This window comes from Spinacia oleracea, chromosome 2 (genome assembly GCF_020520425.1).
Source record: "Spinacia oleracea cultivar Varoflay chromosome 2, BTI_SOV_V1, whole genome shotgun sequence".
Taxonomy (NCBI): Eukaryota; Viridiplantae; Streptophyta; class Magnoliopsida; order Caryophyllales; family Amaranthaceae; genus Spinacia; species Spinacia oleracea.
Genome location: NC_079488.1, coordinates 36,968,231 through 36,991,064, shown reverse-complemented (window position 1 = coordinate 36,991,064; position 22,834 = coordinate 36,968,231). Strand labels below are relative to the sequence as shown.

The 22,834-nt window shown below is 38.5% G+C and overlaps 2 protein-coding genes across 7 annotated transcripts in view; one reads left to right on the top strand and one right to left on the bottom strand.

Annotated features, from left to right (window-relative positions):
• The first annotated feature begins 679 nt into the window (after positions 1-679).
• Positions 680-7,235, top strand: LOC110776029 (E3 ubiquitin-protein ligase XBAT32). 4 transcript variants are annotated; one of them, XM_056836710.1, is made up of 12 exons: positions 732-1,359; positions 1,453-1,523; positions 1,707-2,150; positions 2,258-2,317; positions 2,788-2,859; positions 2,940-3,115; positions 3,213-3,373; positions 3,661-3,713; positions 3,808-3,854; positions 4,963-5,103; positions 5,872-5,963; positions 6,347-7,235. In XM_056836710.1, exons 3-12 carry the CDS (start codon positions 1,956-1,958, stop codon positions 6,880-6,882), a joined length of 1,533 nt encoding a protein of 510 aa, XP_056692688.1. In that variant the 5' UTR covers positions 732-1,359; positions 1,453-1,523; positions 1,707-1,955; the 3' UTR covers positions 6,883-7,235. The 4 variants fall into 4 exon arrangements, with proteins under 4 accessions (XP_021836298.2, XP_021836300.2, XP_056692688.1 ...); XM_021980607.2 differs by having other exon boundaries at positions 734-1,359; positions 3,655-3,713; XM_021980606.2 differs by having other exon boundaries at positions 680-1,523; positions 3,655-3,713.
• Positions 7,236-13,560: 6,325 nt separating this feature from the next.
• The window catches only part of LOC110776030 (glutamate--tRNA ligase, cytoplasmic), a 28,408-nt gene continuing 19,134 nt past the window's right edge, over positions 13,561-22,834 (bottom strand). The window contains exons 1-3 of one of the 3 annotated variants that reach the window (XM_021980609.2): positions 14,897-15,252; positions 14,142-14,612; positions 13,561-14,064 (exon numbers count right to left, since the gene is read on the bottom strand). In XM_021980609.2, the coding sequence (XP_021836301.2) occupies positions 13,795-14,064; positions 14,142-14,612; positions 14,897-14,947 (792 nt within the window). In that variant the 5' untranslated portion in view covers positions 14,948-15,252 and the 3' untranslated portion in view covers positions 13,561-13,794. The other 2 variants (XM_056836709.1, XM_056836708.1) reach the window with 2 other exon arrangements.

Here is a 22,834-nt window from a genome sequence, read left to right as displayed (position 1 = left end):
CAATAAATACAACTTATGTTAAAATTTTCTAAAAAAAACTTAGATTAAAATTAATGTTGAGATTTCTCTAAAAAAAAAGTGATTTTTTCGGTAAAATGGTCTTACACAAAAGTTGTAGATATATTTTTGAAAAAAAAAATACAATTAATTAGCTAAAAAAGGTGCTACATTTTTTTAAAAATAAATAAGCATATGAGTAAATGAAGACATATTAAGTAAATTTTGTGATAATTGATTGTCATTTAGATTCTTATTACTTCAATGGGTAAAACAACTTGTACAAAAAATCGAATTCCGCCCATATTATTGTCCCGTTTATCTCTACACCAAAAACTATTTCAAAAGGTCTTGCGCGCACAAGGTGTACAATAAATTTATTGTACACCAAGATAACTTTTACCATTTTTTTGTAACTTTAACCTAGTTTTGATTAACTTTTATAAACGTTGATAGATAAAAATTTTAAAAGGTTAAATGATTAATTTTATACCTTATTAGTGATTTTGAAGAAATAAGTTTTATTAAAATGAAAAAATTTATCACTAAAAAAATAGATAACTTTTACATATATAAGCTTAATTTTTAAGCATTTTGAGTTAACTTTTACTCCGGTGTACAATATTTATTGTACAACCATTGTAAATAAGAATTTGTGAAACTATTTTCATGATCCAATAACTGAAAGACAAGAAGAAGAAAGCAACGTCCAAACTACCAACGTTGACTGTAGCAAATATGGAAAACTTGTGAAATTTTGGGATTTCTTTTAGCAAATCCCAAAAATCCAATCATCAAACACACGCTTTTCGGTGCAGGCGTTTGTTTGGTTGATTATGTACATTTTTTTCATTTAAAAAAAAAAAATCATATATCTCTCTTCTTTCTCTCTCCTCAATTTCCTATGAACATTCCTTCTTTTTCTTGTCCAAATATATTTAACATGTTTTGCCCCTTTTGCATAATTGCAATAATTGATTTGATTAATCGTGTGGATGTTTTGTTTTAATAGTTAATTAATAGACAAAAGGCATCATTTTGCCTCTAATTTTGTTTACTGTTTTTTGTGTGGACAATTACAACTTATTTCCATTGCATTTGAGGTGGACATCCTATCTTTGTTGTGTGCTCAATTTGCCCCCCTTTTTCCCGGGCTATTTCTTCAAGAAATCAATAACCCATTTTGCAAATTTTGTATTTTTTTTTCTTCTTTTTAAAGAATTTGTAAGTGGGTATTTTGTTCAATTGACAGTTTTTGAGGTTATTTGATGGGAAATTGGGGGATAATTTGATCTTTGATCAATTTTTTTGGAATTTAGGTATGAGGGGTCTAAGATTTTGATCCATATATGGACAATTTTGGTGGGTATTGCTGAATTTTTTATAATTTAAAGGAGCATTGTGATCATTGATTTTTTTGATAATTTTTTATTTTTTTTGGAAATTGGATATTAGGGTTCTAAGAATTTGGTGGGAATTGCTCAATTTCAGATAACTTTGATTTTGGAAGGAGAATTCTGAAATGGGTATGTACTCTTATTTCATTTCATTAAATTCATGAAATGAAACTACACCTTAAAATTTGCTTAAAGGGGTATTTTTTTCTTAATGATTTGGTTTCTTTGATTGCGAAAGAAATCTTTTGTTTTTAGGTAAGAATATCGAGTAGCTTGTTTCTATGTTTTGAATTGTGATCCCTTTTTTTGTAGGGATTCATCAGATTGAGGAAAGATCAGCAGTAAATTTTGGTCGTTACACCAAACATTCTCGTGTTGGGTTGTTAGTTGTTTGTAGAAAATAAGGAGGAATAATTGCTAGTTTTTTTGTTTATGTTATCCAAATTCTGGGATTCTGTCATATTTTAATGATGGTGAACAAAAACCATTCTTGTAGTTCTTAGCAGCAGCCTAAGGTAGAGGAGGAATTGGTAGTTTGGGATTTATTTAGTCAATAGGCAAATGAGGTTCTTAAACTTAGTTGGCAATTCTTTAGGCTGCTCAGCTTCAGGGGAACGCCTTGTTTCTGCTGCTAGAGATGGCGATTTGCAGGAAGCCAAGGCATTACTAGAGTATAATCCTCGTCTTGTGAGGTACTCGACTTTTGGTGTTAGGAATTCCCCTTTGCATTACTCTGCAGCTCAAGGCCACCATGAGGTAAATGATTGCCTCAGTTTGTGATATGTTTTTAGGGAAATCTGTTTTTGAATTTCGCAAGTGTTTCAAGATTCGATGATTATGGTTTGATTTGATTCGATTCTTAGATTGTTTCTCTTCTGCTTGAGACCGGAGTGGATATCAATCTAAGGAATTATCGTGGTCAGGTAACTGCATTATCTTTGATTATTGGCATGCTCTTCAATTAGATGTTCTATTTACCTGATTTTCACTTATTTATTTTTTATCTGAACTTATTAGAACTTATCAGAACTTATTTTAGTTATAAATTGTACTTGTGACCGACCCTTATTTTTCCTGAACTTATCTTATCTGAACTTATTTTTTCTGAAATAAGTGAAAATAAGGTGAACCGAACAGAGCCTAAAACTACTTAGGAAAGGTAGTTGATAGATACTGTCGAACATAATTGCAACTTCTATTGCATGGATTTCAACATGTTAGTTATGTAGGAAAGAATCCTTGTAACTGATCTTTTTTGGTGGATTAGAGCTTGGTCAGTTTGCATTATATTATTATTAGTATGGTTGATAATAATTGATGGTCTATAATTTGTACAATGTACTGTTAGTCGTTTGGATCTTCTATAATGAAAGAAAAATGATTTGATGAACAGACTGCTCTGATGCAAGCATGTCAGCATGGTCACTGGGAGGTTGTACAGACACTGGTTCTTTTCAAAGCAAATGTAAGTTCTTTCCTGAAAATATAGCTACCTTTAAGGGAATATGCAAGTTAGTTGACGCGTTGTAGTTATTTGAGATATAGATACACAGAGCAGATTACCTTAATGGGGGCACCGCTCTTCACTTGGCTGCTTTGAATGGGCATACTCGGTGTATCAGGCTCCTTCTTGCAGATTATATCCCTAGCATTCCTAGCATTTGGGGTCTATTGCAAAAGAAATCTAAAAATGAACGTGGAAGTCCGGAATTCAATGCAAGGTACCATGCCTTACAGTGTTTTCATCTTGTTGTTATTTTTCCTAAACTTGGAAAAGCCTTATTTATTGCCGTCTTCTCTTCTGCTTTCTTGGACCAGTTCCCTCCACCAAGTGATTAACAAACCTGCCGATGGAGGAATCACAGCACTTCATATGGCTGCATTGAATGGCCATTTTGAAACTGTCCAACTACTTTTGGATCTTGGAGCTTCTGTTTGTGAAGCAACTGTGGAAGATGGGACTACTATTGATCTTATGGGTAACCGTCTTAACTTATTTCTCTTCCTTTGATACCGTTGGGAAATTTGTATGGACTTTGTTTGCTAAGTTGGATCTCAAGCTTGATGCATGTAACTGTGACAGGTTTTGAAACATAAGTGTACAACAATTAAAATTCTGTCAGTCCTGCAGATCTAATGTAAATTGTAAAAGGAAATAGCAACAATGATTTAGTACTAATGTACAGCTCAATGCTTTCCAGTCTAGTATAAGAGTTTATCCTGCATATGCTTACCATGATTCGAGTTTATTTCTTTGTAGGTGCAGGAAGCACTGCTCTCCATTATGCAGCTTGTGGCGGAAATCCCCAGTGTTGTCAAGTAGGGTCCTTTCTTTTCATTTGAATGAAGTTTAGTTGGATAAGGGAAACTGTAATTTGACTGATCATTCTGAATTGAATTTGCTGTGTTTTAGCTTTTGATTGCAAGGGGTGCTAGTCTGACGGCTGAAAATGCAAATGGGTACGGATACCTTTTTCCATCAATTTGCTATGAATTAATGCTCTTGTTGGTCTTGCGTTTATAATTATTTCATGTGTCTCAAAGCCATAGTTATTGGCAATAAAGTGTTTCTTACTATACATGAATTCCGAAGAAGCTTCATTTTTGTTTTCTGTTATAAATGGTAACTTTTGTTTGTTGATGGACCCCTCCCCCTCTAAGCTAGTATCATCATTCTATTAAAATGATTAAAGTGCCTAGTACCTGTAATTTTCGGGGTAAAAGAATTATACGGATCAAGGTTTACCAAGGTTAAGGACAATCAATGTGTTGGTATTACTAAAATGGAAGGCCAAATGACTGTAGTTTAGAGTTACACCTGCCTGTTATCGATAATCTCACTTGCTATTTTTACCCTTATCGGTTGATTATCAATGCGAAATGTATCCTGTTGAATAACTCTCCTGCAAGAAAACACAATCTTGTTATCTCCAGAAGAAGCTTGAAAAGGACTAATAGCTTTCTGACCACCCATCAAACCTGGATTTATTCATTGAACCATGTTTTCCTTTTCAAGTTAAGGCTTCTATGCGTCATTTCAGGTAATTTTGGCCCTTGAGAGGACACTATTACATCTTGTAAAAGACAGTAACAAGTTAACAACCTATGATGCCGCGAATCTTAGCAACAATTTTTTACAATGCTGTACCACTGAATCAAGTCTGAAGAATGAAAATGAAAAAAAATCTTTAATATTATCTTGTTTTGTCAACTTTATTGGTTGGCTATAGTCTGCTTTCTTTCTCTAAATGGGTTTGGTCTTAAGGGTTGTATCAGAAATGACCTTATGTTTTTAATTCAGCGACTGTGAAATATAATTTTTCCCCGAGAAAGCAAGAGTTTTAGCTTATTATTGCAGGCTGTTATTTGTATTGTTGGTGGCCCTTCCTTGAAATTTCATTTTGGAGATTGCATCTTTTGGTAAATACTCTTTATAACTCACTTATAGACTTGTTAGTTGTAGCCTGTGCACAGGGCTTGTGAGTGGTGAGCCCGTTCTTGCACACAAACTGTGTTTCACATTTGATTTAATTTTTAATAAAATCTTCCATTCTTCTCCATGTTGTAGATGGATTCCATTGATGGTTGCTCGTTCCTGGCATAGAGATTCAATTCTTGAAATTCTTTCAACACCACAAGGCCTCCAATTGCCATCTATTCCTTCCCCTTATTTGTCTCTACCCCTGTTGAGCATTGTCAAGATTGCAAGGTAAGCAAACTTCTGCTTTTACTTGGGAGTTGGGGTTCCTTTCTAATTTTTCAGGTCAATTATGGTTTCAGGTTCTGCATTGAGATGCTTATAAGTTTTGAGTCCGGTCTTTGGTCTCATTATTTTAAACACGCATTTCAATAATAACCCCATTAAAATGAGAGGATTAATGAGAAAGGGGTAACATTTGTCAAGTGTCGACCACTTGTGAAGTTTTAATAAGCATCAGCTGTTCGTTACATATTCAAAGCATTTGGTCTGGGATTTTATTCATTTTATTGAGTTAGTAGTTCTGTATCATTATGTGGGGGTACGTAATTTGAACCAGCAGAGGGATAATATATACCGAGTGTTCCTCGTATAGCAGTGAGATAACAGGGTAGTTTTTCAAAAAGCCACTACATTTGTTGTTGTTGTTCAACTTGAACCCATTTAACTTTTCCACAACCATCTTTATTCTAACCATTTCCCCCCCCCCCTAAAACTTTCTGAAGTATGTGATGACTTCTATCGATGGTAAGCAGTTAAAATTTTAATTTACCAGGGTGAAATCCAAATATCAAAATATTTCCAACTTGTTCGAATCTCGGTCTTAGTCACCTCTAGTAATCCATTCCAACTTTTCGTACCGAATTATATGGGTATTAATTCGGAGTGTTTCTGGATATGTCAACCTTGAGCTACGAGTTTTCTCCAATTCCTTGAAGATAGTTTATGCTGTTTGTCTGAAGGGCTAACTCATTCCTTTGATTTCTCTATCGTTCACAGAGAGTGTGGTTGGAGGAACTCAGATTTGGTACCAACATGCCAAGATCCTTGTGTGGTCTGCCTGGAAGGGAGGTGCACAGTAGCTTCTGAAGGTATAGCATCAACTTTTATTAACCACTGTTATTTCTTAAGTTATTTTTTCACCCTTTTTTCATTTGCTTTATTATTTTACTGCTCCAAGTATTTGTTCGACCTTTCTTGGTTGATACATGGATGGGGTTAGGGAATATGGTGTATAATCGTTACCCTGCACTCACAACTCCATATACTCCTACAATCCGACATGTTACCTTTCTAATCTACTCCCATATCCCCCAATATCAAGCCTAATACAGTAATACCTGTTTGTTCTTTGTCATGTTGCACAATTTTTCTTTTGTCGTGCATCATGTTCTTGTCTAACTTGACTATTATACTTCAATCTGCATCAACTTTAATTATGTCTGATCATCAATGTAACATATGTCCTGTACAGGTTGTGGTCATGAGTTCTGCGCAAGATGTGCATTATACCTATGCACCATGAACTGCTCCTCGTCTGTCACCAACGGTCCACCAGGTTCAATCCCGTGTCCTCTCTGCCGACATGGCATTGTCTCATTCGTCAAACTTCCAGGGATAAGAGTCATACCCAAAGAGATCGGTAGGACGAGCTTGTCATTGTCATTTTGTGGGTGCTCGTGTGAGAAAAACGAGCGTGCCTCTTTGACAATGCCTCTTTGCAAGCCACCTCCAGTTTCTTCTTCTTCTTCCTCCTCCAACCAAGTCTCCCCTCTAAATTCCTCATTCCGTTCTTTGAGCTGTCAAAGATTTCCATCTATGAAACTCAACTCGGGTTGCTGTGGAGGATCAGAGACTAGTCCTTCTATTATTGGTGGGACCGGGAACCGGAGTTTTAGAAACCAGTTAAGTAGGTGTGGAAGAGTCAGATTACGGCGATCATCTTCCCATGTTGAAGGCCGGAAATCTTGGTTTTGTTCTCTCAACCAATATGTTGCTACAGGTAGTTGATCAGTTTTTCTAGAGCCGATCAGACACAGCACGGCTCGCTCATGCTATAGCCTAGCACGTACGGCTTATGGTCAGCTCTATCTTTTTCTTTTCTTTTGTATTTCTTTACAGACAGATGTGTTGCCCCATTTTTTTTTTGTCCAGATTTCTTGTATAGAAATTGATATACGAAGTATGTAATTTTGTATTACACCTGTAGTTCTGTAGGATGTGTGATCACAAAATTTCCAGGAAATTGACGAAGAAAAAAAAGAGAGGAGTTACAGAGAGTCATCTTCTGTAAATATTGAATAGAATCATGTATTAAGAGACATAATATTGAGCAATGAAAGACAATTTTTTGTAAGTTTAAATAGATTTTTTGTTTTGTTTTTGCAACTGAGAAATGCATGTCAAGATCATGTGTCGACCAACGTAAGTAGGTAGGGCTGCAAGCCGGTCCGAAACCGAATTGGAATCAAGACAGACTGGAAAAATTCCGGTCTAAGCCCGGACCGGACAGGATGGACCACAATTATTGACTATGCCTTCATATAATTTTCGTGGTTATTTATTTCCAAAAAAAGTATAGTTAGACAATCTTTCACGCTTTGATTCTCCATTTTCAAAGGGAGTAGAGATGGATATAATACATGAAGATTAAAGAGTATGAAAACAAAAGAAAATAATACATGAATTTAAGGAACTGAAAAAAATAATGTTTTAATTTAATTTAAACAGGGTCGATCGGTCCGAACATGACCGATAACCCGAAAACCCAAATTTAAAGGACCGAAGACCGGACCGAAGTCAACTAATATGGACCGGATTTTCAACACCACTAACTAGGAATACGATTTTTCATTGTTTTTCAAGAGTTAAAAAAAGTTGGAAACTTCGATTTTCCAAGTTACAAAGGATTGAACATACTTCTGAAATCTGACAATCTCCTTCAAGTCTAGGTAATTAGCTATATTGGGGGATTTGATGTTACCTTCTCAGTTAATTTTTTCTTTTTTTTCTGTTGACATAATCAGTTTAATTTATTACAGTACTATAACCTGCACATGCATGATGCATGAGAGGATATAATTATTTTATTCAGCACTCTGTAACAAACATAACAGAAATGACATGTACACTTGATTTGTAATTCATAAGCTTTGAATATGGCCCAAATTAACTCGAAATTAAATTGAATGACTTGTTGAAAGTGACCAGAATATAACGCGAGATTTGAACCCAAAAATCTTCTTTAAGCGGCATTAAACTGCTTATCACTTGACCTAACTCTCTTTACTTACCTAATTACCTAGGTATACCAATAATGTTCTGGTTCATTTTTATTTATTTTTTAAGTAAAAAACAATCTTGAGAATAACTTTCAATTAAAAAAGAAAGTTTATTATTTTCCAGGAATCTCTACCAACTTGTCTATAGACTATAGTAGCATGAAAACTGTCTTTCATGGCCATACAAGGTGACTTGACACTCAGATCAAACTCTACATTAATGGGGAAAAACTCGAAATTAACCAGAATAAATCTATCATCTGGTGGATGATTTGACACTCAAATAGTCAAATCCATCTGAAGTTTTTTTTTATATAGAAAAAAAACATTGATTCTCATTCTGTAACTTGCATTGACTGTTAGCGAAAACTGAACAATATTGCCCTTTTATAAAAGAAATACATAAATATTAACAAAAAGAACCACTAAACCTCGATTTAACAACTTCATACTTCAATCAAACTTGTGAATTTAATTCATTAATTGGAATAATATATTACATAGAGTACAGTTTTACTACTACAATAGTACGTACATGGTACTATGCTAGGAAAAGGAGAAAATTAATTAAACATAAAAGAGCGGTTCTGCAAATGATAAAGATCGAGCCAAGTACTAGATTATATGTTACGACCTCATCAGCTGCGCGCTTAAACTCTTGTGTAATCATGCAAGAACGTTATCTCTCGATACTTGAATAAACGTAATTAGCTCAGAAGGGACAGTCGACCAAGAATAGTATGGGAGATTTGATTAAGGAGGAGAGAAAGACAAGCAAAAGGAGTGGAATGAAAGGTGATTAGGAATAAGGAAGAAAATAGATAAAGCCTTGCAAGGCCAAGAAAAACGGCACGACATCCAAAGGGTAAATGATTACCCTATAACAAGGACGTGTAAAACGAAAATAGAATGCTAAGAGAGAAAAGATCACGATATAAAAAAGAAGAAAACGAGAGTCGTACGTACGTACTTCATCCGAAATGGTGAAATATATACATAGTTCATAGAGAAAAAGGGGTTATGCCGAAAGGAAGCTCAGGAGAGATATAGCACCTTAAGAAGGGTTACTTAATGTTGTTGTTGATGAAAAGGATGGAGTTTTTCATGGGAAAGAGCATAAACAAAGTTTCTCTTTCCTTTTTAGTGCCAAAGAGAGGCATATGAAGATGAAATTCTATCATAATTCTAATGTTGTGAAATGATAGAAAGAAGCAACAATAACTTGAAATGTTGGTGTAATATTGAAGTGATTGATAGAGAATATATATAGTGAGAAGTATGTGAAGAAATCAATTAATAAATAAAAAGGGAAATAAATAAATGTGATGTTAGGGTTGGTGTCATTCCAAATAGGTGTAACCGTGTAAAGGTGTTTAGTAATGTACTGACAACAACTGAACAGTAGTAAATTAGTAATTGAAAACCATGTCAAGTTACTCTCTCTATGAGGAGTTAAAAATTTAATTGCATATAGACCTATTTTTATGTTAGTTTTAATTTCTAGCTCTTCAAATTTCATACTTCTGTTAAGGAGTAATGCCTAATTTGTCATAGACTTGGCCAAATTCATCTGAAATATATTAATCTAAATTAATTGGTTTGTTTCGATACCCAACTTTAATCTGAAATGACGACCCAGACTTAACTCAAACATAAAAGTATAAAACCGACTCGAAACTGATCAAAACCGACTCGAAATTGACTTGGTCAGATATGACTCAATACTTAATTAATTGACCAAAACCAAGTAACCAAACTTAATTGACCCGGACCGAAACGACCTGAATCATTTGACACCTAATATTTGTTAGTTTACGAGGTACAGAGTACTCCGTATATCCTAATAACTTATCATTAAACAGTAAAGAAAGTATAATGGAGTATATTTTTCCATCATTATTGCTATTATTATTACTATTGATAATAATAATCATTATTATAATTATTGCTATTATTATTATTACTATTGATAATTATATTATTATTATTGCTATTATTATTATTATTGAACATTTTTAATCAAAATTACCTGATCTAACCCCAAACAATCATGATCAAATATGAACAAATCCAAGCTTGACTCGATCCGACCTTCTAGTAGACCAAATTAAACAGACTCATCCCAAACACGTACTCGATCCAAGTATGAGTGACCCAAAATAACTTGAAATGAATTGACTCGTTCCAAAACTGATCTAAAAACGACCCCTTTGTCAGATCTAGTTGTAATTCTAATGTTTCTAAGTTATTAATGATCCATCTATATGCATGATAACAATGAAAAATATAAAATCATACAAGTAGGGTATAAAAGTTAGCAAAAATGAAATTATTAATTACTCCATTCGTATTTATTTAAGGGATACACTTGCCTTTTCCGACCGTATTTATTTAAGAGATACACTTGCTATTTTTAGTAACTTATCAACCTCACCATCTAATTAAATAATACGTAGTACATCTAATTTACCCTATCACCCACTATCCTATTAAACAAATAATTTCATAAACCCACCCCACCTCCCAACCCCCAAAATGACATGGTCCCCACTTGTTTACTTATTAAAATATCTACCCAACCCCACTTACTTTATTATTTTATTTCATTCAATTCTTCTTCTTAATACTCGTGCCCGGCCAAGTGTATCTCTTAAATAAATACGGAGCGAGTATGATTTAAGTGGGTCTATAGAAAAATATCAAATAATAAACAATTGAAGAGTGGGTGAAATAGTTACCAAAATTGTATATAACTTCTAAAAAAACACGGCCGCGAGTAGTAATTGTAACTCCTAAAATTTTTTGGAGGGAGTAATACGGAGCAATGCCTAATTTTGTTGATCTGAATGAATATATTGACCCGACTAATTGGTCCGATTTGATACCCAACTTTAACCCGAAATGACTATCCGAACATAACTCGAACAAAAAATGATCAGAACTGAAACTAATCAAATCTGACTCGAAATTGAGTAGATATGATATAACTTGATACTCGAATTGACCAGAATCAAGTAACCGAACTTAACTGACCTGGACTGAAATGACCCGAATCGTCTTATACCTAATATCCTACTCACTATGTCCCTAAAAGATTGTCCCTTTGCAATTTTTTAAGTCAAACTTTGAAAATTTTGACCATGAATTATTATTAGCGTATAAGAAATAATTTAGTCATGTGAGATCTTGTGAGATTTGTTTCAATATATATTATCGGAGTATCAACTTTTTATATTTTTTTTACGCCTGTAGAATTAGAGATTTTACGTTTTAAGTCGTGTCTTGTAGACCATTAAAAATCAAATGGAACAATCTTTTAGGGAAGGAGTGGAGTAATAGTATATCGTTAATAAGTAAAGAAAATATTACGGAGTATATTTTTCATCATTATTGCTATTAGTATTATTGGATATTTCTAATCAAAATGACCTTATCTAACCTCAAAAAATCTCATTCCGATATGACCAGAAATCTTGACTTGATTCGACCATCCAATAAGCCAAATTAAATATGCACTCCCATGGACTCATCCCAAACAAGTACTCGACCCAAGTATGAGTAACCCAAAATGATCTGAACTGAATTGATCGACTCGTTCCGAAACCAATATAAACGGCTCATTTGTTAGATTTAGTTGTGATTTATTTTGGACTAATGTTTCTAAAGTACAGATACTTTTTTTGAGGGGTAAAAAACTTTAAAAAATAGAGCACTGATGTAGATTTGATACCCAAAAACATGTTGTAAAATGAAGTTAAGACTACTAAAAATCTATCGGTGAATGAGAGGTCAAATAGGATTATTAGTGAGTTTTTGTGAGTGATGAGTAATGTGAAATGTGACTGATCGAATTAAAAGAGAAGGAAGGTGACAGACAGACAGAGTGGTATCTCTGCATCACATCTTTTGCCTTCTTACTTACGTTACCATTCTACGACTAAAGAATATAACTTGTCATGCATGTGGCCTTGTCAATTGTCAACCCTACTCTATTTAACCTACACAAGCTACTTCACTTCACAGTGTTTTAGGACATCATGATTCCCTCTCTACTCAATCTGGTTAATTTAGCTCAATTTGGTGGCAAGTGGCAACAACCATTCCACCATATTCTTACTCCTTTTGTTAAATCCACTTTTTCTTTGGCCCTGTTTGGCAATTGGCTGTTGGCCGTTGGTTGTCGGCTGTTTTACTTGGCTGGTTTGACTGGCTGTTCAAGTTGGCTGCTTTTGTTGGCTGTTTGACTATGGATTGGTTACAAATATGTTTGGTAAAATCAGTTGTTGGCTGTTGGCTGTAGCTATGTAAAATGACATTTAAGGACATTTAATGAATTTTATTCATTTTTCAATACATACTTTGTATTATGTACGGAGTAAAACGTAATTACAAATAAATAAAATATAAATTTAAAAATAAATTACTTTATGCAATAGTATTAATAAATTATTATTTTAATTAATAATTATGGAGTAATAATTAATAACTAATAATTAATAATCAATGATTAATAATTAATAATTAATAATAATTAAATTAATAATAATTATTAATTATTAATTAATAATTAATGATTAATTATTATTAATTAATAAATAATTATTTATTAATTATTAACTTTTAGTTATTAGTCATTAATTAATATGGAGTACTCCGTAATTATTAACTTTTAGTTATTAGTTATTAGTTATTAATTATTAATTATTAATTATTAGTTATTAATTATTAGTTATTAATTATTAATTATTAATTATTAATTATTAGTTATTAATTATTAATTATTAATTATTAGTTATTAATTATTAATTATTAATTATTAGTTATTAATTATTAATTATTAATTATTAATTATTAATTATTAATTATTAATTATTAATTATTAATTATTAATTATTAATTATTAATTATTAATTATTAATGATTAATTATTAATTATTAATTATTAATTATTAACTATTAGTTAATTAGTAAAAAATAAGGACAAAAAAGTAATTTAGATAGTGAAAAGCCAAAAGCCAACTCCAAAAGCTAGTGTTACTAGCTTTTCATTTTTGGCGGAAAAGCTAGCTTTTCAGCAAGCTAAAAAGTCAGTTACCAAACATATTTTTTGGCTGTTTGACCAGATTAAAAAGCCAACAGCCAAAAGCCAACCAAAAAGCCATCAAAAAGCCATTTGCCAAACAAGGCCTTTATCGGATGATACGTGAATTTTCAAACCCTCGATCAGATTGGACTCATACATATATTGAATTTTATTAGACATAATTGAAATTTACAGGACCTGATCGGTACTTGATAAACATGACCAGACATGATTATAAAATAGTTGACTTATTAAAACTTATTGACTTGATTAGACATGATTATCAGAAGTTGCATATGCAAGTACTCGGTAAGAAGATAGCCATGGTTTAGAGTTTAAGACTTTAAGCTGATAAAGTTCTGAAATCAAACAATTGTTCCTAATAATTAAGTTAACCAGTTAAACTAAGAGGACTTCCCTGCACATCCAACTCTCAAGGGGTACTGAACAATACTACGAATTCTGCAACCTTCTCCTTAGTCCTAGTAAGCATAATCAAATAAGTTAGATAAACCAAGAGAGTTTTCCAGCATACCCAACACTCAAAGAGTCAAGATGTTACTGCATAACATTATGCTTCCTTCCATCTGGAATTGCGAAAAGAACCACTGGCTTTGTATGTCTCAAGAAAGGAACATCACATCGGAAGTAACCCTTTCTCTCTAGCTGTATGATTTCTCCAGGAATCAGATTCCGATTCCGCATATTCGAGTCCCCAAGTGCAAAGGTGTCTTTTCTGGTGACAGGGTTAACTGCATTCAGAAAATCTTCCTCCTCCTGCATCTTCTCCTCCTTTGTTTTAGCTCCCTTCTTTTTCTTGATTTTCGCCTGAGAAAAATGCATTCAATCAAGAAATTAACAAATGACTATGACATAAATACTGCTATGTATAGACTAGTTATTACCAGCTTCTTCTTAGTAATAAGATGATCAAACTCCACAAGTTGAAGCCTAACTAATTCGTCTGTCTCGGGAAGCCAGGTCAACTTCAGCTTAGTTTTTTTAACAGACCCTTCAAGATGCAATACTCCTAATAACTGCACGATAGTACCCGTCTCATCCCTCTTGATTTCTTTGATGATGGCGTTTCCCCAATCCATTAAAGTCACCTCTTCATTAGCAGATATACTTAGAGCATCAGCATAATCAATCCATATGTTTTTAGTGTATGATGTACACTTATCTCCTGCAGCTTTGCAATTTTTATGTCGAGGTATGATGCGCACAAAGGGCTCTACAGGGCCATCAGTGATGGTTATCATAACTCGACGGTCCTCAAGCACAGCAGTATGTCTAGGACAAACAGGATCGATGATCTTTTTATTGATGGTCCACAGTTTATCCCATTCCATCAGATTTTGATTTGTGGAAGCCCCCTGCAGTACAACGAGAAAGGAAAATCTTAAAGCTCGCAAGAATAACATATAGTACATAGTTACATACCAGCAAAAGATATGCATTTTCAACTTGACAATTTTCACTACAGAATGTATGATGCAGTTTAGTAAAGCACAGGGTTTGAGAAAAACCCCTCTCTCCCCCTTGTTGTTTGTCATATGTATGGAATATCTCTCTCTATCATGACTTATGTTGGTGAGATGCAACAATTTAAGTTCCAACAGAGATGTGCAAGCCTGAAGTTGAACCACTTATGCTTTACCGATGATGTTTTGTTGTTTTGTAAGGGTGAACTTCCTTCTGTGTGGTGCATGATTCAGGGTCTGCAATTGTTCGAGCTCTCAGACTTCTGGCTTAATTGCTAGTAAAGAAAGGACCAATATCTATTGCAGTGGGATGAGTACTGGTGATGGCTTCTGGTTTATCTCAAGGCTCTTTACCATTTAGGTAATTAGGGGTCCCTATTAGCACAAAGAAGTTGAATGCCAGTTGTTGTGGGGTTTTTCCGGTGAGATACCTAGGAGGTTTTCCGGTAACTTCTAAGGATTTCACAAGATTGTATTTTTATAGAGAGAGAAAGTAGAGAGAAGGCAAAGCAGTAATTGCTCTTGAATGTATTGATTGTGACCCATTTTTCTAGGAAAGTGGGACTATTTATAGTACTAGGTTTTTGTGGGAATGACCTAATATTCCCTTTACATGATTGGCTAGGGTATGGGAGGAGGACATGTGTCCTTTCTCCTTACAATTCTCTGGCCCCTTTTGGCAATAGTGGGCTGCTTGGGCCTATTGCGCTTATTCATGCTACTTGGGATACCTACTACTTAGGCCCCTTTTCAGGTATAGGTACACTACATACATTTATACACTCTTAAATACAAATGCATATACATTGTAGATACGTAGACTGCTACCCATGCTGTGGAGTAGTCTTCGTATGGTTTCTGCTTAGGGGGCGTAATACGTGCCATGTGTCGCATCCTCATTGGTACACGAAGGCATGGTAATTTTGCCCACAACATTTGCCCCTCAAGAAGGGCATTTCTGGAAACACTTTCTGGATATCGCTTCTTGACCTTTGATTTGCATCTTCGTCTCTGGGACAGGTGTTGAGGTGGTGACACGTGTCACCTTTCTCCATTTTTCCCCTCCCTATATATAGAGGGGTGTAAAATTCATTTTTTACATTTCATTTTCACAGAGCTGTACACAGGCGATTTCCGGCGAACTCCCACCACCAGCAGGCGATTTCCGGCCACCGCAAGACTCAACTTGTTCTTCACCAAACTCAACCTGTTCTTCACCAAACTCAACTTGTTCTTCACCAAGTACTTCACAGATCTTTCAAGGTTAGTTTTCGCCTTTCTTTCTTGTTTTTGTTATCCCCTCGTCATTTTTCCTTTTGTTAGCGGCCGGCCTCCTAGTACTAGGTAAGGGTTTGAAGGTTTTAATTGAGATTTTTCCGCCGTTCGTCTTTTGTCGGGGCGGACGTCCAATCGCGTCTTTTTCTTCATTGTTGGTCACTCCTAAGCCGTGCTTCGTTCACTATGCAGAAGGCATGGCTAGAACCAAGCAAACGACAGATCCTACGCGCTTGCGCTTGCGGGAGGAAACATTCACACCCCTTAGGGAGAGGTATTCTTCCACCGCCTCGGCAGCCGACGAAGAATATGCCGAACTCTTTCAAGAGATCGACGAATATGTCGAGGTGGAGGAGCAAACGGCAAGCTCGTCAGGGGGTACAGCGAGCCAGGCAGTGGGGGAGTGAAGCGTCGCTCCATTGCCATCGGCCGCCGAGGAGCAAGAGGCTGCTCCCCAGCCTATTAGGCCCAGAGGACGGGAGGAGGCCCAATTGCTTCCGTCGGAGATTCACCCAGACATAGGCTGGATGCGGTGGCTAGACAGGCATGGGGCCAAGATGAGGGACGACCTCTGCGTGGGGAAAGGGTACCAGATGCGTGTGCCGGCCGGTCTGGACTCGACCGTCAGCCTGCTTGCCGAGGGAGAATTCCCCGTGTATGCCGCATCCATCAAGCTCGGCATGAGATTCCCTCCACACCCCTTCGTTGTGGAAGTGTTAGATGGTTTTAACATTGGGGTGGCCCAGCTGACCCTCAACTCGTGGGCTGATATCTTTGGCTATATTGCCAAATGTGCGCTAAACGACGTGGAGCCGTCTTTCAACGCTTTTCTGCATCTGGTCTCCCTCTCTCGTTCTCCCAGTGCCGCCAAAGGGTGGTTTAATCTGAGCAGCCGTGGTACCTACCAGACAGTGGTCGGCAAGCTCAGCAAATGGCATATGTGGAGGAAAAGGTGGGTTGTGTTTTACACGGACGACCAGGAGATGTATGAGAGGATGAGCCGCTGGAACTGCAACGCCAACTATATGGACCGTGACGAGCCCCTTCCACCCCTTACTGCCGAGGAGTGGGATCAAATAATGGTCCTGTTCAAGGCCAACACTTACCACTTAACAGTGGACAAGACTTTCCATGTGCCGGCCGAGTGGTTGCCGCACATTAGCCAGTTTCGGAATGAGGCCTTTCTAGCGGCCGTAGGCTTAGGATATTCTATGACTCGAGGTTGTATGCCAATTTATGTGCCGTTCCGCGTTGGTCTATTCTTTTTTTTTTCTTTTTTTTTTTCTAACTTTGGATTTCTTTTTGTTCGCAGAGGAAGGGATGAGCAAGTTATCGGCGGCAGATATTGGGAAGGGCGACATGACCGATTGGATGGCCGACATCTATGAGGCCAAGATGCAGAAAGCCAAGGCCGAGTTGGAGGAGAAGGTGAGTATTCTCTTAGGTCATTGTCTTTGCAAGTTAAGCTTTTCCCGTCCAGTGTCTACAGTGGGCGTCTTTTTTTTTTTTTTTTTTTTTTTTTTTTGCGATTGCCAAGGTGCGCCTCGTCACTTTTTAAGACGGGCGTTCCTTTGGTGACGAGCCATTTTTTCACAAGTGACTTGTGATTGATAGGGTACGCCTCGTCATTTTTGAGACGGGCGTCCTTTTTAATGACGAGCCACTATTCTGCGAGTGACTTGTGGTTGATAAGGTACGCCTCGTCATTTTTGAGACGGGCGTCCTTTTTAATGACGAGCCACTATTCTGTGAGTGACTTGCGGTTGCCAAGGTGCGCCTCGTCACTTTTTAAGACGGGCGTTCCTTTGGTGACGAGCCAATTTTTCACAAGTGACTTGTGATTGATAGGGTACGCCTCGTCATTTTTTAGACGGGCATCCTTTTTAATGACGAGCCACTATTCTGTGAGTGACTTGTGATTGATAAGGTACGCCTCGTCATTTTGAGACGGGCGTCCTTTTTAATGACGAGCCACTATTCAGTGAGCGACTTGTGATTGATAAGGTACGCCTCGTCATTTTGAGACGGGCGTCCTTTTTAATGACGAGCCACTATTCAGTGAGTGACTTGAGAATGATAAGGTACGCCCCGTCATTTTCAAGACGGGCGTCCTTTTTTAATGACGAGCCACTATTCAGTGAGTGACTTGAGATTGATAAGGTACGCCTCGTCATTATCAAGACGGGCGTCCTTTTTTAATGACGAGCCACTATTCAGTGAGTGACTTGTAATTCATCACGAGGCCAAACATCTGACTGTCCTTTACGTTCTTTTTTAGCAAGCTAAGGACGCGGCTAAGGCGTCAGGGAAGAAATAGGGGACGACTCTGTCCCAGCTGAAGAAAAGAGCCGTGCCAGCTGGCTCGGAGACTCCGAGTACCTTCAAAAAGCCCAAACCTATACCCCGCCGTCTTGTGAAGAAGGACGAGTCGAAGGTTGCTGAGGGGGGTCGCCCCGATGACGATGAGATTGGCGTGGACAAGCCGTCTCTGGTTGTGGACTTGGTGTCCAAATCAAAGTCTGGTGGGCATCCTGACGAGCTGGAGGACCCTCTTTCTGGAATTCCGGCCGACGTCCGTTCCCAGATACCTGCGGAGGTGGCCCGCCGAGCTAGGTCATCGGGCGGTAAGTATTATTCGAACGTCGTTCAGACGTATCGAGCCTCCTCTGGCAGTTCTTCTTACTCTCCGCGTCATCCTAAGGCCGTTGTTTTTCCTATAGCCAAAGACAAAGGGAAGGATGCAGCTGCTGCAGAGGACGAGAACGTACCCGCTACTCCTCACTATTCGTCAAAGGATAGGGTGGCTATATGCCGTAAGGTTTTTAAGGCCGTCCCCGCAGAGTATGTTGCTTCTCTTCCTGGCCGCAAGACTGACGCCCAGTTTGGTGCGATCCAGGCCACTCTTCTCGACGTGAGTCTATTTCCCACTTTGCTTGTAATTGTTTTCCTTTTCAATTCATTTACTAACATGTAGCTCCATTTGCAGTTGTTCTGCCGCATGGAATTCTGCAAGGGTTGGAAGACCCGCACTGCTGAGGAGCTCAAAGCTCAGGTGGCTGAGTCCACCCACCATGGTGACTATGCGTTCAAATCCATTGAAGAGGTCCGCCTGCAGATGCAGACGACCATAGACCTTCAAGCAAAGGAGGTAGCTTCATTGAGGTCTGACAAGGCCGAGCTGCTAAAGAAGATCTTGGCGCAGGACAAAGACATGGTGGCGATGGTCGAGGAGGCCAAGACAGTGGCGGCGGAAATACGGACGCTTCAGGACCAACTGCGGGAGCTTCCCCAAATCAAAGAGGCGGCTGAGGATGCCGAGCAACTTCGGGGGGATCTGGAGACGGCCAGGTCTCAAGTTCGCACCTTGCGCGAGCGTCTTCTGGAGTCCTATGATCAGGGTGAGCAAGCGGCCAAGGACGCTGTTAAGCACGCCTGGGAGAACCACATGCCAGAGTATGATCTTGCGTGGTTCCAGCGGCGATTGGAACACAGTGCCGCTGTGTTGGCTGCTGAGCGTCTCGGTTAGCCGCCCCCTGAGTTTGTACCTTCTGATGATGAGGACGATGCGGCTGCTCCCTGATTTGCTTCCTTCCAAGTTCTTCAAAATTTTATTCCAGTGTTCCCATGCCTAAGGGAAAAAACAATTATTTTGTTAAGTTTTGGCGCCGCTGGCGTCTGTACCATTGTGCCTGCTGAGCACACAACAATTTCTTTCTTTTTGTTTTTGAATTCTGGGCTACTTTTACACGCCTTTCTACGGGCGTTGTTTTATAAGTAAATAGGTTATTTTTGTTGCTTCTTTTATCTCGCATTTATTTGCTCTTCGTAATTTGATTATTCCTTAATCAATAGGCTTAATCAATAGGTATGGTAGCCAAGGTGCACTGAGTATACACTAAGCACGTTGGTGCCGCAGGCAACTGAGCATGCGCAATGCACTACTGTGGTCGTCTCTTTCTCTGGCGAGCGTGTCTATAACGATATTGATTGACGCAAGTCAATCAATAGGTATGATTGCCGCTAGACATGCTCGTCAAATGGAATAGACGGCCAAACGTTCGTGCCGCCGAACTTTTGAGCAAACAACCTTTGTTTCAAAGTTATTCGTGCCGCAGGCAACTGAGCATGCGCTAGGCACTACTGTGGTCGTCTCTTTCTTTGGCGAGCGTGTCTATAACGATGTTGATTGACGCAAGTCAATCAATAGGTATGATTGCCGCTAGACATGCTCGTCAAATGGACTGGACGGCCAAATGTTCGTGCCGCCGAACTTTTGAGCAGACAACCTTTGTTTCAAAGTTATTCGTGCCGCAGGCAACTGAGCATGCGCTAGGCACTACTGTGGTCGTCTCTTTCTTTGGCGAGCGTGTCTATAACGATGTTGATTGACGCAAGTCTATCAATAGGTATGATTGCCGCTAGACATGCTCGTCAAATGGACTGGACGGCCAAATGTTCGTGCCGCCGAACTTTTGAGCAAAGAACCTTTGTTTCAAAGTTATTGGTGCCGCAGGCAACTGAGCATGCGCTAGGCACTACTATGGTCGTCTCTTTCTTTGGCGAGCGTGTCTATAACGATGTTGATTGACGCAAGTCAATCAATAGGTATGATTGCCGCTAGACATGCTCGTCAAATGGACTGGACGGCCAAACGTTCGTGCCGCCGAACTTTTGAGCAAACAACCTTTGTTTCGAAGTTATTGGTGCCGCAGGCAACTGAGCATGCGCTAGGCACTACTGTGGTCATCTCTTTCTTTGGCGAGCGTGTCTATAACGATGTTGATTGACGCAAGTCAATCAATAGGTATGATTGCCGCTAGACATGCTCGTCAAATGGACTGGACGGCCAAATGTTCGTGTCGCCGAACTTTTGAGCAAACAACCTTTGTTTCAAAGTTATTCGTGCCGCTAAGCTTTTGAGCAAACAACCTTTGTTTCAAAGTTATTCATGCCGCTGAGCTTTTGAACGAACAACCTATAATGTAAGTTTATTTGTGCCGCTGAGCTATTGAGCAAACAACCTATGTTTCAAAGTTGTTCATGCCGCTAAGCTTTTGAACAAATAACTTATGATTTAAGTTTATTTGTGCCGCTGGCACTTACTATGCCGTATTGGTTGGCCAGCGGCTTGCTATACCGGGAAGGGAGTTGGATAGGTGATCAGCCTACAACTTGGTGCTAATCTGGGCCACTTCTTAGGCTTCAAACAATTAGTCTTGCTGAGAGTTTTTGCTAATCTGGGCCACTTCTCAGGCCGTCATACAATTAGGCTTTGGTTATGCATTGGAGTGTACATTTTTATATTCATTGCGCGAGCAATAAATATTACGAGACAAATAGAGTAGTATTATTTATAATTTTGCAAGGCGAATTTAGCCGGTTACAAAAGTAATTACTACCCTACTATGACCATTAGAGGCCGCCCCTTGGGCAATGGATCGTGGTAAGTAAGACAAAGCTTAGCACATATCTAGAAGAAATACTTCTTGAGATTGTCGGCATTCCAAGTGCGCAAAATAGGCCGGCCCTGCATGTCTTGAATGCGGTAGGTTCCATCTCTAACCTCATCATAGATCTCATAAGGTCCCTCCCAAGTGGGCGTCAGCTTACCCTGTTCGTTTGCTCGTCCTGTGGATTCCATTTTCCTGAGGACAAAATCTCCCACTTTGAGCACTCTATTAGAGACTTTCTTGTTGTATTCTCTTGCCATTCTTATCTTGTACAGCTATTGTCTGAGCGCTGCATTTCCTCTAACCTCGGGCAGGAAGTCCAGGGCTGCTTTCATCGTCTCCCAGTTAGCATTTTCGTCATACAGCATGACTCTCAACGTTGGTTCACACATTTCTATGGGTAGGACAGCCTTGGCGCCATAGGCTAGCAAGAAGGGTGTTTCACCGGTTGAATTCTTAGCCGTGGTGCGGATGGACCATAAGACATTTGGCAGCTCATCAGCCCATAGACCTTTGGCTTCGTCAAGCTTCTTTTTCATTCCTTCGGAGATAATTTTGTTGAACGCCTCAACCTGACCATTGGCTTGGGGACGTCCGACTGATGCAAAACAAGTGTGTATGCCGTGATCTGCCAGCCACTCTTTCAGCTTAGGCGTCTCAAACTGGGGCCCATTATCGAAGACGATAGCCTGTGGAATCCCAAAGCGAGTCATGATGTTCTTCCAAATGAATGCCCTCACATCAGTAGTTTTTATGTTTTTGAGCGCTTCTGCCTCCACCCATTTGGTGAAGTAATCTACAGCAACGATGACATAACGCCTTCCTCCTGGTACGGCCGTAAATGGGCCTAGAAGATCCATCCCCCACTTAGCAAATGGAATTGGGCTTGTAATGGGCGTCAGAACTCGTGGCGGTCGGTGTATTAGGTGAGAAAAACGCTGGCATTTGTCACACTTCTTGACCAGTGAAATTGCGTCCTCCTTAAGAGTCGGCCAGTAATAGCCGGTTCGAAGTGCCTTTTCAGCCAAAGCCCTTCCACCAATATGCGAGCTGCACAACCCCTGATGAAGGTCTTCTAGAATTTTCTGCCCCTTCTCAGGTGTTACACATCTTAACAAAGGACGGGAGTAGGCCTTTTTATAGAGGGTGTCGTTCCACATTTCAAACCAAGAGCATTTCTTCTGAAGTTTTGCCGCTTCCCTTGAGTCTTCGGGCAAGACTCCATTCATTTTGAAGTTTACTATGTCATCCATCCATGTGGACGTCCTGTCAAGAGTTTCCACCTCCATTTGCTCAACACTTTTGTGCTCTTTTACCTCCCAAAACACGTGCCGAGGGGTATCACAAGACGCGGAACTTGCCAATTTTGACAGGGCATCAGCTTGGTTA

Excerpts from the sequence above, each read along its gene's own strand:
- LOC110776029 (XM_021980606.2), top strand. The coding sequence starts at position 1,956 with ATGAGGTTCTTAAACTTAGTTGGCAATTCTTTAGGCTGCTCAGCTTCA. Across the intron at positions 2,151-2,257 it reads CAGCTCAAGGCCACCATGAG|ATTGTTTCTCTTCTGCTTGA; the intron begins GTAAATGATTGC and ends TTCGATTCTTAG. Across the intron at positions 3,714-3,807 it reads GAAATCCCCAGTGTTGTCAA|CTTTTGATTGCAAGGGGTGC; the intron begins GTAGGGTCCTTT and ends GCTGTGTTTTAG.